Source organism: Bombyx mandarina, chromosome 16 (assembly GCF_030267445.1).
Source record: "Bombyx mandarina strain Sakado chromosome 16, ASM3026744v2".
NCBI lineage: Eukaryota > Metazoa > Arthropoda > Insecta > Lepidoptera > Bombycidae > Bombyx > Bombyx mandarina.
Window position 1 is genome coordinate 4,877,043 of NC_143222.1, and position 16,589 is coordinate 4,893,631.

Below are 16,589 nucleotides of genomic sequence, written 5' to 3' on the forward strand. Positions count from 1 at the left end.
ATAAACATTATCGAAGTATACATACATATAACAACAATTATCGAAGTCATCATTTCCAAAACAATAATTGTTATCTCAACGAAATTATGAAATGTATTATGTAACAACAACAATGCATTCATAATACAACATCTCATGACAGTGGGAAATTAAATCACTATATTTAAACCACAATATTTATTGTTACTTACATAACATTAAAATTATGTATGTGATCATTGTGACACTAAGTAGCATTTAAACGTAAAATAAATACTTAATAAATATCTTAAGCCGAATAATATTTACAAATTAAGTCTACTAATACTGTTTTTTTTTTAATTTTGTCCACCGCTTTATATGTAATATCTTGACATTCGCCGGTTTAACCAGAATTCTTTGATCATATCACTGCCTTTTTCGCCAATCATAATAATTGGTGCATTAGTATTTCCACTAACCAAATTAGGCATTATGCTACCATCGATTACCCTAAGGCCTTTGATTCCATACACTCTCAGTTCGGGGTCAACGACTGCATCTGGATCCCAGTAGGGTCCCATTTTCGCTGTGCCGACTGGATGGTAAATTGTGCACGTGTACTGCCTTATCATGCATTCCCAATACGCATCTGTGTACCTCTTAATACTAACACACGCAGGAAAGACGTGTTTATTCAAAATGGAACCATGTCGTTGGAAAGCTTGTGTCCTAGACAATGCTATAGCGATTTTAACGCCTTCAACAAGCGTCTTAACATCCATTTCGTCCATCAAATAATTTGGATAAATGTATGGATAATCGTATGGGTTTGCGCTGCGTAACCGTATAAAACCTTTGCTTCTTGGACGTAGCAACATAGGAATGATACTCCAAACGTCCATATTGTTAATCGGTCTAAAAACGGCATCATAGAAATTCTCCATCAGTCCGTGTGCTTTACGTATTTGTTCACCGCCATCGGAATTTGTTGAACCGGATATGAAGTGGAATTCAATGTCAGGAAAATCGTCTGAAGCATTTGCGTATTTCGTATTCACGAATGCTAGACCCTCGACTCCGCCCATAATTGTTAAAGGACCTTCACCGAGCACTGCGTACTCCATCAAAGTGCTCATTGTGTGTAAGCGGTGTTCGACAATTGAAATTTCTTTGTTTACCATGAAGGCTAAACCGCCCAAGCCAATATGATCTTGCAAATTACTGCCAACCTTTAGATTCTGGATAACAGGTATCCGATGCTTTGCTAGTTCGTCACTTGGACCGATGCCAGATAACATTAAAATTTGAGCTGAGTTGATGGTACCAGCGGAAAGTATTACCTCTTTTCGTGCTCTGATGCGGTGTACCATCTTATCGCGTATAAATTCAACACCAAATGCTATTTTCGTGCGTGGATCTATTAGAACTTTAGTAACGTGAGAATGCATAGATATGTGTAAGTTTTGGCGATCTTTAGCGGATCTCAGAAAAGCCTTCGAAGTAGAACAACGGCTGCCTCGTCTGACAGTGCCTTGGGCTACCATAAAGCCTGTCTGGTTTTCGCCGTTGATGTCTCGGTTCATGTACCCTAATTCTAATCCACCTTCAATGAAACTCGACACTAGTGGCGTTTGGTAAGGGGCTTCTGCAACCGTAAGGTATCCACCGGTACTGTGATAAGGTGTTTGAGCTAAATACGGATTCTTGTTATCTTCTGATTTCTTGAAGTAATGAAGCACGTCCTTATAACCCCATCCTTTGTTGCCCAGCGCCTCCCATGTGTCATAATCTCTTCTATTACCTCGAAGATAGAGCATGTAGTTCAAAACGGAACTGCCACCCAGGACTTTACCACGAGGCCAGTTGCAGCGTCCCCCTTCCATTGCTGAAAATTTTAATAACAATCTTGATGACAATATTCCGTATAAGGAAAGTGAAGCTAAACATTTAAACGGTTGTGTAATTATCACGCACGTTTTATAAAAAGAAAAAAGGACCGCTTTCCTTGATTTTAGAATTAATAATAAATAAAAAAAATAAAAAAAACAACATTAATTGGTTTTTCATACCTAAACAACTAGTTCCTTGAGGCTCGGTTTTGTATTGCCAGTCTAGTTTACTCAGTTGTAAGTATCCTGCCAGTAGGGGCACATCGGATATCTCTGTTTCATGTCCCCCTGCTTCTAGCAGCAGTATCTTCCAGTAACCGATTTCTGAGAGTCGATTCGCTAAAACAGCTCCTGAAATTTTGTACAGGTTGTAAAATAAGTATAGAATGCTTCTTTAGTTGCGAGGATAGATTAAAGAGCTCACGGACTATCTAGTATATAGTTTATAGGTTTAGTTTATAGGTTACCCGATGTCATCACAATACTACAACCTGAATTCCGCCACCCACCTTGAGACACGAGGCTTAACTTGTATTGTCGTCTGTTTCATCCTTAAAATGGAACATATGGTGGGATGCCTATGAGATTCACAATAAAAGGTGCGAATAATGAATGAAGGTCAGCTGAAAGTGAATCCTTTAGTCACCTTTTACGACATCCACGGGAAGAGATGTGCGGTGGTGCGGATGGTGGTGCGATTTTAAGTTGAAATGGCATGCAGTTAATAACTCTTCCAAAAAATGGAATGATTTCATATTATGGTACCCATCAAACGACTCCTCTCTCTTTCTCTGAGAATTCGTGCTCCTCAGGCTAGAACATGGAGAGGTACGAGAGGTGAGCGCGGTCACCACTAAAATCATAATACTCGACCAGTTCGTTGACTAAAACGACCTGATTAGACTGCAGCAAACTTTGCATTACCCTTGGCTAAGTATTACAGAATATTATATACATTAGATCCCCGTTGATGTAATTGAATGTCGAACAAGGTATATAAACAATACTATAATGCATTTTTGGTATTTTGATGTCATTGTTATAATGTGCAACGTTTCTATGTTATAAACAAAGAAACGTTCTACATTGAACGGACCGCGCTATGTTTTTCTCCAGTGTTATATTTATCGGAAAGACATATGAAACAAGAGCAATTACATCTCTAATAACACAAATACTGGACTTCTACTGTCATTTTAATCCGAATTCGGCGGTGTGCTATTATATTTAAAGGAATAATAATCACAAACACAATCAGCATAAAAGCTATTAAATATTTCCAATATGAATTCATATATAAATTAGTCTGCACATAAAATTAATAGGTAATTTAGCTTCAGTTTCTTTTAAAAGATCGAATACTAGCTAGCTATACTTACTAACCAGCTGAGCCAGCCCCTACTATAATGAAGTCGTATTCCGGTAGTATCTCATCGCTGACATCTGTAGGACGACCCTCCGGATCTGTCCGGTCGTATTGGTAGTACGCTATCGCGGCTACAAGCATCGGAACGAACCAAGCCACCTAAAAAAAACATACGTACCGAATTGAGTACTGCCTTTTTAAATGTAAAACCGATTAATTATTAAATACTTTATTTAAATACTAGCTTTTGGACGCGACTTCGTCCGCGTGGAATAGTTACTTTGGCATAACGCTAAATTTTACCTGCGACTTCATTTACGTAGAAAAAAAAAGAACCCCGGTTTTGAAACATTCTTTATTTCTGCTCCGTTTGTATTGGTCGTTATATGTAGCCTATAGCCTTCCTCAATAAATGGGCTATCTAACACTGAAAGAATTTTTCAAATCGGACCAGTAGTTCCTGAGATTAGCGCGTTCAAACAAAGAAACAAACTCTTCAGTTTTATAATATTAGTATGGATATGATTATTTATTGAAGGCGCTACACAAATTATTCTAAGTATTATTCTTTATTATATGTACGTAGTTGAAGGTAGTTAGAGGAAGTCTGAAAGTGGCACATTTGACAGAGAAATGCGAGTTTGGGTTGGTATGGACATGTGATGAGACGAAATGATCAATGATATTGTTAAGAGAGTTATAACTATGAATGTGGAAGGCTTTAGCGGAAGAGGTAGACCTAAGAAATTAATGGATGGATTGTCTGAAAGACGATATGTGTGAAAGGAGCGTGAGTAACGAAATGAAGATAGAGGAGTATGGAAGGAGAAAACATATTCCGCCGACCCTAGGTGACTGGGGGAAGGACAAGGGAATGATGATGATGATTTAGTCCATAATGATATATTGGTATGTCATATGGAAGGCTTGACATTAGCTTTAGTAAATTTCGCTCAAAACAGTTTAAAACATAATATAATTTATTGGAATACCCTGAGTTATATATATATCTCTCTTCCTAGTAATGCATCACACATGGTGGTACGCTCAGCTTTCCTTATATTCTCCTCCACTTCACTCTGTCTTTGACCACATCAACGTCATTAACATACGGTGGCTAATATATATATATTAAACTTTTGCATTCCTACGGTCCCAATTCCGCAAAACGATAAAATATCTCATTTTACAAATGATTTTACCATTACTCATTTTACATTTTGACTTACATTCGTCGACCTCAATGTTTAAATAGAGCGGTAAGCGTAGTGTGATAATAATAAAAAAATCCATTTAAGTTTCTTTGCACACAGAAAGACCTAACTTATCTTATTTGATTGGAGGTCTCATTTTCTTTGTTTATGTTTTGGGTATTTGTATTTTTGATTGTCTGGCGTAACATTGCGGGTAGTGGGAGAATATTTTTTGTTGTTGTTGGAAATACCTGTGATCCAGTTGCAGCAGCAATAGCAGTTCCGGACAGCACATCAGCAGCTGCGTTCACTATCGCACTCATCTTGTCGTCTGGAAAATGTAAAACATTAATTATATCACCAAAATAACGAATAGTCGATCCAGTTGTTACGGAAACATTCAAATTTGAATTGGTTCTAATGATGACGTATTTTAAATTAAATGAAATAATCTTTGGCAATTCTTTCAAACTTTTGTTGCTACTGAAATAACTTATAATTATTGTTTCACAGTAATACAGTAACAATAATTAAAGAAGTAACTAATCTAGGACAAATCACTTGGCCTCAATCTAGAATTCCCGAATTTTTGTCTTATGTGGCAAACAAACCCGCGATCTCCTCAGTCCAACAGACAGGGACGCAAAATACTGCGCCACTATGTCGGTCAATTAATGTGATATATAGGGGATAAGAGTCATAAATATAGACACGAAACGAACTAACGATTTCATCATTTTTTTTATCTAGTTTGATACAGATGATAAAATTATTGAATATCGCTATCGGTCCTTGATGCAAGTGTAAAATCTCAAGTTAATCGGACGTTTTGATGTTCGTAAAAATGATTTATTTCTTTCCTACTTAAGCTGATAGATAGCCTTGAGAGGCTATTTCAGCGTAATCTTAGCTAGTAGGTGAGCTCACGTGGCTCAAACTGGAGTGATGCTAACACTGACTCTAGCAAGAGCAGTGCTTCGCAGAATCTACCACCAGATCCAAAACGCGACTCACTGAGAAGATCCGGCGAGAAACTCAGTGGGCTGTGTGTATGGGTTAATTCGCTCGTCGAGCCCTTCGTCGTAAGCGACGGGTTCGACGAGGACGGTGACCGGTGCTTGTGGTACCTAAAAGCACCGTTAATGGATCGAGAGGATCCGTAATGACGTGTTTTGGGCAACGTAGACTGTTTGTAGTTTCCAGCGGCCACTACAAGAGGGTTCTCATGCCAATGGCGCAATGATGCCGACTGTAGATGCTTACTGACTTATTAAAGATGACGTTAAAAGATTCTATTGCATACAAGCAAACACACATACATACATCGCGAGCTAATAAAAGTGTGTCATAATATAGTTCGGGCGTCGACCGACAATGGAAGCGAAAACGGTGTCGTCTGAAAGTGTGTGATCCGTTATATATGCAATACGTCGCTACATGCGAATGGACACGTCCCAATGTGCTTACAATTCACGTCACAAACACAGCGGTATATGCAGAAGGGTCAAAGAGAAGACGTTAAAACCTTTTTATTGCTCTACATAGGCGGACGATCTCACGGTCTAACTGTAGCCTAAAGACATCGCCACCGATCTTGAAATCTAAGGTTAATGTTACAAATAGATCGCATAGAGGACGAAAGAATTTGTTATTCGCGGCTGAAATAAATAGAATTGTGGTACGCATCCGTGCGTCTCAAACTCAACCGCTAGCAACAGCCAATACGCTGCCTATGCTTGTCGCGTTGAAAGCAAAATCGATACCACGGATCCCGTTCAATTTAATATAAAAAAAATTACATTATAATATGAAATAGCAATTTTCCGGCTGTTTGGACGCATTTAGAAATCGAATCTTCTGGAAATTAAGAAACACCATTAATTCGCAGCCATCCTTCGGAATTGCAAACGGCATACTAACAAGTTCCGGTGAAAATAACAGTTGTTATGTAACGATAATGTAATGTACTCTGTGCTATTGATATGAATATTTATATTATATGTTTCGAGGTGTCGTGTTTGTTGCATGAAGAACGTTTAATATAGGTCAGTTGAATTATATAAACACAATAAGATTTAAGGCCAATAAAAAACAAAATCGGTTCTATGGTGACTTACAGGCCCTTATGCACGACAGGTTGGAGGGAAAGCGGCAGTATCGTTAATGTTATTAATTCCATAATATAGATTAACAGAGAATTAGAGAAGTTTTATTTTAGGTTAATTAATGAAGCATTAAATATGACTTAGACAGATGTACGGGTTACATCAAGGTTTCTCACGGCAGAAGATGTTTTCTTCCCAAAATGGCGTTAAGAATTAAGGGTTTTAGTTGAAAATTATATGAGTATACTGATATTTATATACCGACATCTTGGTTAATTCATATATAGACGGACTAATATTACATTATATTTACATTTTGTAGCCCTTAACCAAAAATTTTGAACCATACGTTAGGTAAAAGATTTGGCCGGTAAACATGCGTATTGAGCCGGTTTTCTCGTCTAGAAACTAGAACTGTGATACTTCTCAGATTGCTGACAGTGACATTTGAGGTCATTCAACCCGTCGGGTGCTGTAGGATTACGAATGAAAACAAAATATCACAGAGATTTTGCAATGAAGTCCTAAGAGGTCATATTTACGTCTATTCTCGGGATGCAATAATACTTTTGTAATTGAAGAACTCACAAGAAATTGGAGGCCTTAAAAACCTGAGATTCGATTCGCTAATAGGTATGTGTGACGTCACAGATGAACCAAAAACAAATCTATTTATGCTCACAATACATATTTTCAATAGAATTAAACTTTGTAGTAAAGAAGCAGAATAATGAAATGTTTTTTAAGTTTGCGGCCATTAACTTTATAAATTCTATTATACTTATATCTACTAATCACGATGCATTGTTAGTTCCGTGTATTTCAGAGCTGTTGCAATATTGATCACGGTTAGATTCTAAAACTAAAAATCGTGGTAAGAATCCGCTAAATAATAGTATTTACAAGTAGGTATCAAAAAGTTACAAACTATTCAATTTTTATAAAACACTAGCTGACCCGGCAGACTTCATACTGCCTCCATCGATAAATAAAAGACCTAAACTTTTGTATAAAATAAACTTAAAACAAACAAAAAGAATCCGTCCGACGGGGGGGACATCAAAGGGAAAACAAAATTGTTATTTTTATTTAATTCCAAGCATTTTCATATTTATCTACCTACTAAACTTTCTCTGGACTTCCACAAATAATTCAAGTCCAAAATTAGCCAAATCGGCCCAGCCGTTCTCGAGTTTTAGCGAGACTAACGAACAGCAATTCATTTTTATATATATAGATAAAGATAATAGACGTAATAATCTAATAGTATATTTTCTGACGATTATAGTTTAGTGTGTTCGTGACTTGTTATTAGATATTTGAGGCTTTTCAGCAAACAAGCTTATGGTCCGTTTGGTGTGTAGCTGTCAAAGTCTGACATCTTCGCTTGAAGCACAAGGTTGAAGTCTCAAATGTGCTGCAGAACGGTCGCTCCATTTTTCGAACCCCGCCGCAGAAATAGGCTGGATTGTGGTAACCCGTGCGACCTCACAATACACCACGTTTCAATTACGATATTTTATATGTTAATGAATGAATGAATGATGAATGATTTATTTTATTTCAGACAACAATAAGTTGGTGGTAGGACCTCTTGTGAGTCCGCGCGGGTAGGTACCACCGCCCCGCCTATTTCTGCCGTGAAGCAGTAATGCGTTTCGGTCTGAAGGGTAGGGCAGCCGTTGTAACTATACTGAGATCTTAGAACTTATATCTCAAGGTGGGTGACGCATTTACGTTGTAGATGTCTATGGGCTCCAGTATCCACTTAACACCAGGTGGGCTGTGAGCTCGTTCGCCCACCTAAGCAATAAAAAAAAAAAAAAAAAAAAACATAGTATCATTGAAACATACTCAAAATTAACAAAACCAATCAAATAAAAAAGATACATTTATTAAAAGTAATTATCAGTTGAATACATTTCAAATATTCCATTCAACTGGTACTTACTTCGAACCAACCATTATTATTAATACTAGAAGTCGTTCTTTCTTGGACGCATGTCCTGCACTTTAGTTACTTCAGTGGAGTTTGTTTTTGGCACATTCAGACCTCACCACATTAGAAGAGAATATTACGCGTCTTACCCATTATTAGAATACTCACGGCCGACTAGTTGTCGGATACTGCTAACTCACCTTGAGACACGAGGTCAACGACCCAGTTAGAATAAGGCTGCCCTTTAATCTGTAACATAAAATTGCTTCGCGCAATACCGATACAGCCGCAGATAGGGCCGTATGTGCTGCTCCACACACAACACTATTTGCTATCACGAATTTAGACTGTAAAAAATAAAACGTAATACTTACAATTATTCACACTTTCACAAATACATAGACACAAGCGACAAAAATTCTGAATTGAAAATCATTTCACTGAAAGCGACGTGTGAACACAAAACAACGCAAAATATATAAACAAAACGACCCTAACGCAAATTTGCTTACACGAAACTCGCAAAACAATTCTTAAATTGTGTGATAGATTTATTAAACTGGTTTGAAATCGATAGGCTGTTCGCCAGCGGAGGTAGCAAGCACTTTCTTTGACGGTCAAACGGTAACTTAAACGTCATATTGCCTCGAGTGGTGGGGCCAGTTTTCTTTCCTCTACGCACATCGAAACTTATTGGTTTGTTTTCTAGTAACAACTTAGTCACCGCATCAATTGTGTAATATCCGTTCGTTGGTCTCGAGCTGTTAGCGATAATGGCTGTGATATCACGAGGCCCGGGTTTTCTTTTTTTATTGCTTAGATGGTTGGACGAGCTCACAGCCCACCTGGTGTTCAGTGGTTACCAGAGCCCATAGACATCTACAACGTAAATGCGCTACCCACCTTGAGATATAAGTTCGAAGGTCTCAGTATAGTTACAATGGCTGCCCCACTCTTTAAACCGAAACGCATTACTGCTTCACGGCAGAAATAGGCAGGGCAGGTGGTACCTACCCGCGCGGACTCACAAGAGATCCTACCATCACAGTAAGTTCTGTTTAGGGTATTAAGATTTCGTGTTCTCCTATTGTTTCGGCACACATAACAACCAAAAGCTTGGGACAATTGAATATGGAAAGTTTGCTTCTTTTCGCCCTGATCCCACATTATGTGGCTTCAGTGAAGCGTTCCTTATTATTATGCTGCATAGGGATTTAGCATAATTTTTACGACTGGCCCTCTTCCAGACGTAACCTCCCTTGGGATATATCTCCAGTAATATAATTATACATTGCAACGTTCTACATGGAGGGTTTGTTGTTTTGGGTTAACGTTTTTGGTTCTATAATTTACCTTTTCTACTGGTGGTAGGACCTCTTGTAAATCCGCACGGGTAGGTGCCGCCACCCCGTCTATTTCTGCCGTGAAGCCGTAATGCGTTTCGGTTTGAAGGGTGGGGCAGCCGTAAGATGGGTGGCGTATTTACGTTGTAGATGTCTATGGGCTCCAGTAACCAGGTGGGCTGTGAGCTCGTTCACCCATCTAAGCAATAAAATAAAAAAATGTGACAAGACATGTTTTGGGCGACGGCGGCTTTGCCTTGCACCGTCGCCTGGGTCAGTCAAACCGGAACGCGAAAGTATATGAAATACGTGAGAAATTGTCCCGGTGCCAATCCGCGTGCTTCATTTTTCCAAGTTTTTCCTTTAAGTTAGAAACGATAGTTGAAAGAAACCTCGTGTATACATTATTCGCGAGACTCATCTTGCGAAAGTATGTTAAGTCGTATTTCCAGGAAACGTACTGACGGCACAACGAGGTTTCGCAAACTCGATATGCTCGACATTCGTTTATGACTCATTAGATTTTTTTTATTCCTGATCTTTCGTAATATTAAATTAATATGTTCCACGTGTAAGTGCTGGCGTTTTAGTGGACTTTATTACGGTACACGATTGGTACGACCGGTCGACCAAAGAGCAAAGCATCGAGTTTGGGTCTAAATGTAGCTCATAAAAATAAGTTCATATGGACTAATTCCAAAAAAAAAATTTTGTTCGCACATATACAAGATGTAAAAATCCTTAGCACCGGTCGCGTCGTTCTCGTCAAACACGTTGGTTGTCGAGAGTGCGACATGCAACTTATAACCCACTGTGTTTCTCGCCGGATCTTCTCAGTGGGTCACTTTGCCGATCCAGTGGTAGATACAGCGAAACGAAACGCTACTCTTGCTAGGGCCAGTGTTAGCAAATTCTCTCAGGCTGAGCCCGTAAAATACCCCTCCCAAAAGTAGCTGAAATAGCCCCTTAGTCTGCTTAGTCTAGCTGGTAGTCACCAGCGATTAGGTAGGAAAAAACACCAAACTAAAGAGTCCTTTACGTTCGCGACCCATTCCCGATGCTGAAACAGGAATATACAACAGCTTTAACGTATGTAAATGGAGACTAATGAAAATAGTCAAAACATAAACAGATATAGTTCTAGTAAGTCGTTTCGTGAAATAATATAGGCGAAATTAACTGGTAGGTCCGGCGGCGTTCCTACGAGACTCTAACACGCTGACTACCATGTAAGTCACCGGTGCCCTACGCGGCGCACTGAAGTAATCATGTCGATTTCTGTTACTAAGCGCCTGGATTGCCTAACTTTGCCTTCTTTTGTTTATTAATGTATGTTTTAGTATTTTAGGTCTTTTAGAAATAGATTCATTCTCAGTATCTGCGGATTCGTCTTGCCCAGAGTCTACTAGATATTCCGACGTCTTAATGGCCTTATTAATCGTAGCTTTATGAGCCAGTTATAAGAAGACTATGAAAAGGTGTTATTCATGTTGCCTTTTTTATTATAGCTCCTATCTTCTTCTGAGTCGGTTTCTTCCTTGCTGAAGGTCGTGTCTAGTTCAAAATGTTGATCACTCGATGCACTTTCTCCCCCACGTCTACATAACTCCTATAGAGGTTTTTTTTTCTTACGTATTCGCTGGTAGCCTAAGGGGATATTCCAGCTACGCCCCAACGGGACATTATGAATAAGTATATATTAAATATATAAGTAATAAATACGTCTTTTTCGTTGTGTTGAGACTCTTCAATTCATGTACCTTTTTTTTTTTTTTTTTTTTTTTTTTTTTTTTTTTTTTTTTTTTTTTTTTCGGGTAGAGGGCCGAACCTCCTACGAGGTCCCCGCGCAAAAGGGGCGCGCGGGGTATGTGAGACTCAACGATCTGCATGGTGTTGTGAGCAGACCGCGGGCCCAAGGATTTTAGAGCCCACCCACTAAACGACTCCCCTGCACTCTTACACCCGACGTCCGATCCCCTCCGAGGTCAGAACCCGGATGAGGTAGGGGGGCTACCGCGGTCAACACTACAACCAGACAGCGCGGCTCACCCCAAGGACGCCCAGCCGACGGAGCCTTCGAGGCGAATCGACAATTCATGTACCTAATGTGCGCTTGTAATATATGTACATATATGTAATCTGATCTTCTCTTGTAATATGTATCTAATTTACGTAATCTTTGTTCCAGGTGGCTGTTTCGGGCCGACCACGAAACGTACCATAGTGGGTGGATGGGCATGGGCCTGGTGTCTGGTTACGGACGTCCAACGTATATCCCTTGAAGTAAGTAATATTACAGTAGATTGGGGGGAATAGGGACTAGACGTAGAATATGGACAGGTCTGGGATGTCACAATACTTTTGTTGAGTTGTGTGAGGCTTAACTTTGTTTAACTAAAATGACTTTTATTTAGTGTTTAAGAATATTAAACAGTTTAATTTAGTCATCAAAGCTTTGTAACTCATTAAATATATTAAAAAATTAATTACCTAAAGTTAGGTACCTAACAACTAAATAGTGCTAGACCTAGCGAAAAACTCTATTAAACTCTTAACCGACCCGATTCACCGAAGCCTGGGTGAATAGGGACAAGTGAGTATTTTTTTTTTTAATAAAAAAAACGATAAAAATTAATGTCGAACATGAAAAGTGTCCCGATATTACGGTATTAAAATATTTAAAAAAAAATTGGCTATAGACAGCGCAGCGGTTTTAATGCGCGTATGCTTGTCTCCGAACGAAGGCGGAGATTATTGTATTATTAAAATAATATGATCGTGACTTTTACACTTTAGGGAATGTTTTAGTCATTGCTCGTAATTTGGAACACTTTTTTTTTCTTTTTTCCTACCTATGCTGATAGCCTTGAGAGGCTATATCAGCGTTACCCTAGCGTGTAGGTCAGCTCTCTGGATTCAAACAGGAGGTGTTGCTAACACTGGCCTTAGCAAGAGCAGTGCTTCGCAGAATCTAGCACCGGATCGGAAACGCGACCCACTGAGAAGATCCGGAGAGAGACTCAGTGGGCTGTGTCTGTGGGTTAAGAGGAACAGATGACGCTCGTGTTGCTTAAAAATAATTTCATATAATATTTCGCCATAATTCAATCTACTGCAAAGACGGGCCGGGTTATCTACTTTTAAATCAGTGGTTTTTTTTAATAACTCTCACTGCATGGATTTTTTTCTAGTAATATTACATCCCATTAACCTTGTTTTGGAACTTAGAACCTGTGTTTGTTATTTCTTTTCTAATTTGCCAATTAAATGTATGCGGCAATGAAGTACATGAATATTGTTGTTATGCCCTAATCGTGTGATAGAAAGAGGTAGTACAAAAGATCTTATATAAATCTGATGATTCCCTCCTAGGTGATGACATTGAACCCGATGTGCGAGTACGTTGAAACGGCCCAAGGAGTGCCCCTCACGGTGACCGGAGTCGCCCAGTGCAAGATCATGAACGAAGACGAACTTCTCACAACTGCCTGCGAGCAGTTCCTGGGCAAGACCGTCAAAGAGATTAAGATGACTGTCCTGCAAACGTTGGAGGGTCATTTGCGAGCTATTCTCGGTGAGCAAAATTTTATATCAGCGCCATCTATCTTTATATTTAAGTATCAATTTACAGCGCCATCTAGCAAATATTATTGATAAATGATAATTAAAAACTGCTACACGTGTACTATTTAGTTTAAGGAACTACCGGTAGATGTCACAACGTTGACTAATAATTATTTTGCAAGAATTTTTATTATTACTTTGTGCTGTACATTCTCCCTCTCTTTTTTATTGAATAGTCGAATAATATTAACAAATAAATAATAAGATGACTCTTTGTTATGTCTATAACAGCAACGGGTGGGTAGGAGCGTATTCAACAGTGAATGAAATCATTTTTTTTAATAAGCATGATGTTTTCTAGAAATAGTCACATGTAATAAAAAGAAAATGTCCACGGTCTGCCGACTTTAAAAACGAACAAAATACATAAAACTCTCTGGAAACTGGCATGCATCAGTTGCATTGCGTTTATAAAAGGTATAAAGTCCGGCGAAAACCTCAGCGGGCTGATGCATGGGCTAGATTGCACGACGAACCCCTTGCCGAATTCGACGGGTACGGTTACCGGGGTCACTAAGCTGGCTTCTAGTGCTAGAGCTGAAGGCTAAGGTCTAATGCAAGGGTGATTGGATCTGGTGGATCCGTAAGGACGTGTACATTACGTGACTAGATTCGCGGAAACGAAGGAAAATACTATTTGTCTTCTCAGCGGGTTGCGATTCCGATCCGGTGGTAGATTCATTCGCAAAACAGTTACTCTTGAGTCGTTAGGTCTCCTTTGGAGGCGCTCGGATAACTGTTAGAAAATCCCGCCCCTTCTGGCTGAGCCCTTGCTCGCCTACCTAACCTGGTGAAACTGGAAAGGCCTCCGTGCCACCAGTAATCTCTCAAACATAAAAAATATATCGAGTAATGTCTGACTCGATGGTGCAGCGGTTAGCGCCCCTCACTGCTGGGCGAGGGTCGTCGTTTGATTACCGCATCGACCAAACATTCGGGTGATGAACACGTTTGTTTGCTTACACTTAAACGTATACAAGTATCTAACGGTAGGCAGCGGCTTAGCTCAGCCCCAGATATTGCTGAGGTCCATGGGCGACGGTAACCACTCACCATCAGGTGGACAATAAAAAATATATATAACGGTTTCTGGTTCTCATAGTCCAAGGTATCCTAGTTTGGAACCCGATGACCGTGTATGACTCGTCTCCGACTATTATTGTTCCTGGAAGTCATTAGGAAACACGGATCGTCTACTATACGTATTTACGTAATTTGGTCATCAATTCTCATGGTTTGAAAAGATCCTAAACGCACTTACTTATAGTCCGCTTTATATCAACGGAGCCACGGTCGGTATTTGTTAAAACAACAATATTAGAAAGGGATGACGCATATTCTTCATTAAAAAAAAACACGTTCGTCGTAGAAGACGAACTTAACACGTGATTCCTTATCTCTCACTCAAACTCAGGGTCGCCCTAAGCCCTTTTTCGAATGATTCACAGCGAAACGTTAGGAAGTACCGAAAACAATCCATACTGCCCTAGATTCAATCGAACTGACTATTGTCACAACACATGAGTTGAGATTGACACTCAACTCATACAGTTACAAGGTATTGAATACTGAAGAAGAACTACTGAATTCTGTTTTCTCAATTTTTACTCAATTTTTACTGGTGGTAGGATCTCTTGTGAGTCCGCACGGGTAGGTACCACCACCCTGCCTATTTCTGCCGTGAAGCAGTAATGCGTTTCGGCTTGAAGGGTGAGGCAGCCGTTGTAACTACACTGAGATGACACTGAGACCCTAGAACTTATATCTCAAGGTGGGTGACGCATTTACGTTGTAGATGTCTATGGGCTCTAGTAACCACTTAACACCAGATGGGCTGTGAGCTGCTCCATTCATATAAGCAATAAAAAAAAAAATGAAAAAAAAATTGCAGTGCTGAAGGTTGTGTCTAATTTGAAACGCTGACCGCTTGACGAAAAATGCTTCCCCACGTCTTCCTATCCTCGGTGGTTTTTATAGTCTCGGTGATTGGCAGCCCGGTGAGCGACTTTGCTAGATCAGATCAGCGGACCCACTGAGAAGATCCGGCGAGAAACTCAGTGGGCTGTGTCTGAGGGTTAATTTACTCGTCGAGCCGTTCGTCGCAAGCGACGGGTTCGACGAGAACGATGATCGGTTGATTGAAGAAGTACTTTGAAATGGACTCCGGTATTCACTTAATACTACCAGCTCGTCTCCAATCTGCAGCAATAAAACTATTTTTATGATTGAGGGATTACTGGTTTCGATAACCTTTTCAGTTTCACCAGGACAGGTGGGAAAACAATATGTGGCGTATATTTGTTTATATATTTACGGAGCTTGGGGCAACAAGAAAAGCATTGGTCAGAATTTTATTAAAATCCACACTACACACACAGCCTTGTTCTCTTTGCTGAAGGCTTTCCGGTTTTAGATTAGAGTTTCCGGACCCGATGTCATGACTCGGAAACATGTGTTAAATTCATCTTAACAACATAGTTTGTTTTTCTTTGCTTATCTATTTATTTGGGCCAAACAATCGTTTACAAAAACTTAACAAAGATAGAAAAGTAAAACTTATTAATTTAAAATTGGTCAGAGATTTTGTTCCATGGATTTAGAAGGCAGATAGTGGTTTTACTGGTGGTAGGACCTCTTGTTAGTCCGCGCGGGTAGGTACCACCACCCTGTCTATTTCTGCCGTGTAGCAGTAATGCGTTTCGGTTTGAAGGGTGGGGCAGCCGTTGTAATTATACTTGAGACCTTCGAACTTATATCTCAAGATGGGTGGCGCATTTACGTCGTAGATGTCTATGGGCTCCAGTAACCACTTCACACTAGGTGGGCTGTAACTCGTCCAACCAACTAAGCAATAAAAAAAGACGCGAATATCACCTTACTGATATGGTCAGTAGTGACTTTTATTCACAGACTTCGAACATAGCAGGGGCATAGCCAATTTGCTGTCTACCACGTACTCTTCGGGTACGCCGAGTTCATTCCATAGTCATACTGGTCGAGAGAGAAATGATCTATGAAAACTTATTGTGGATAAGCCCAGAGGTTGCCGGCGGCTCGAATTAAGAAAATAAGCAACTCTTTTAGGGGGCTGGGTGTATAGCTTTTCAACAAGATCCCACTAAACGTTCAACTACTACCTGTTCATAGATTTAAGAAAACTGTTAAGGAA

The 16,589-nt window shown here is 39.6% G+C and overlaps 2 protein-coding genes across 2 annotated transcripts in view; one reads left to right on the forward strand and one right to left on the reverse strand.

The window, feature by feature from the left end:
* Positions 1 to 16,589, forward strand: part of Flo2 (flotillin-2) — a 419,882-nt gene that overhangs the window by 349,233 nt on the left and 54,060 nt on the right. The window contains exons 2-3 of the mRNA XM_089733967.1: positions 11,985 to 12,079; positions 13,169 to 13,370. Coding sequence (XP_089590093.1) covers positions 11,985 to 12,079; positions 13,169 to 13,370 — 297 coding nt within the window. The remainder of the gene's footprint in view (positions 1 to 11,984; positions 12,080 to 13,168; positions 13,371 to 16,589) is intronic.
* LOC114252768 (glucose dehydrogenase [FAD, quinone]) lies at positions 163 to 9,748 on the reverse strand. Its single transcript, XM_089733965.1, has 5 exons — positions 8,828 to 9,748; positions 4,661 to 4,740; positions 3,234 to 3,375; positions 2,031 to 2,201; positions 163 to 1,846 (listed from the first exon to the last, which is right to left on the reverse strand). Exons 2-5 carry the CDS (start codon positions 4,730 to 4,732, stop codon positions 336 to 338), a joined length of 1,896 nt encoding a protein of 631 aa, XP_089590091.1. The 5' UTR covers positions 4,733 to 4,740; positions 8,828 to 9,748; the 3' UTR covers positions 163 to 335.

Excerpts from the sequence above, each read along its gene's own strand:
- LOC114252768 (XM_089733965.1), bottom strand. The coding sequence starts at position 4,732 with ATGAGTGCGATAGTGAACGCAGCTGCTGATGTGCTGTCCGGAACTGCT. Across the intron at positions 3,376-4,660 it reads CTGCTGCAACTGGATCACAG|GTGGCTTGGTTCGTTCCGAT; the intron begins GTATTTCCAACA and ends TGTTTTTTTTAG. Across the intron at positions 1,847-2,030 it reads TCAAGGAACTAGTTGTTTAG|CAATGGAAGGGGGACGCTGC; the intron begins GTATGAAAAACC and ends TAAAATTTTCAG.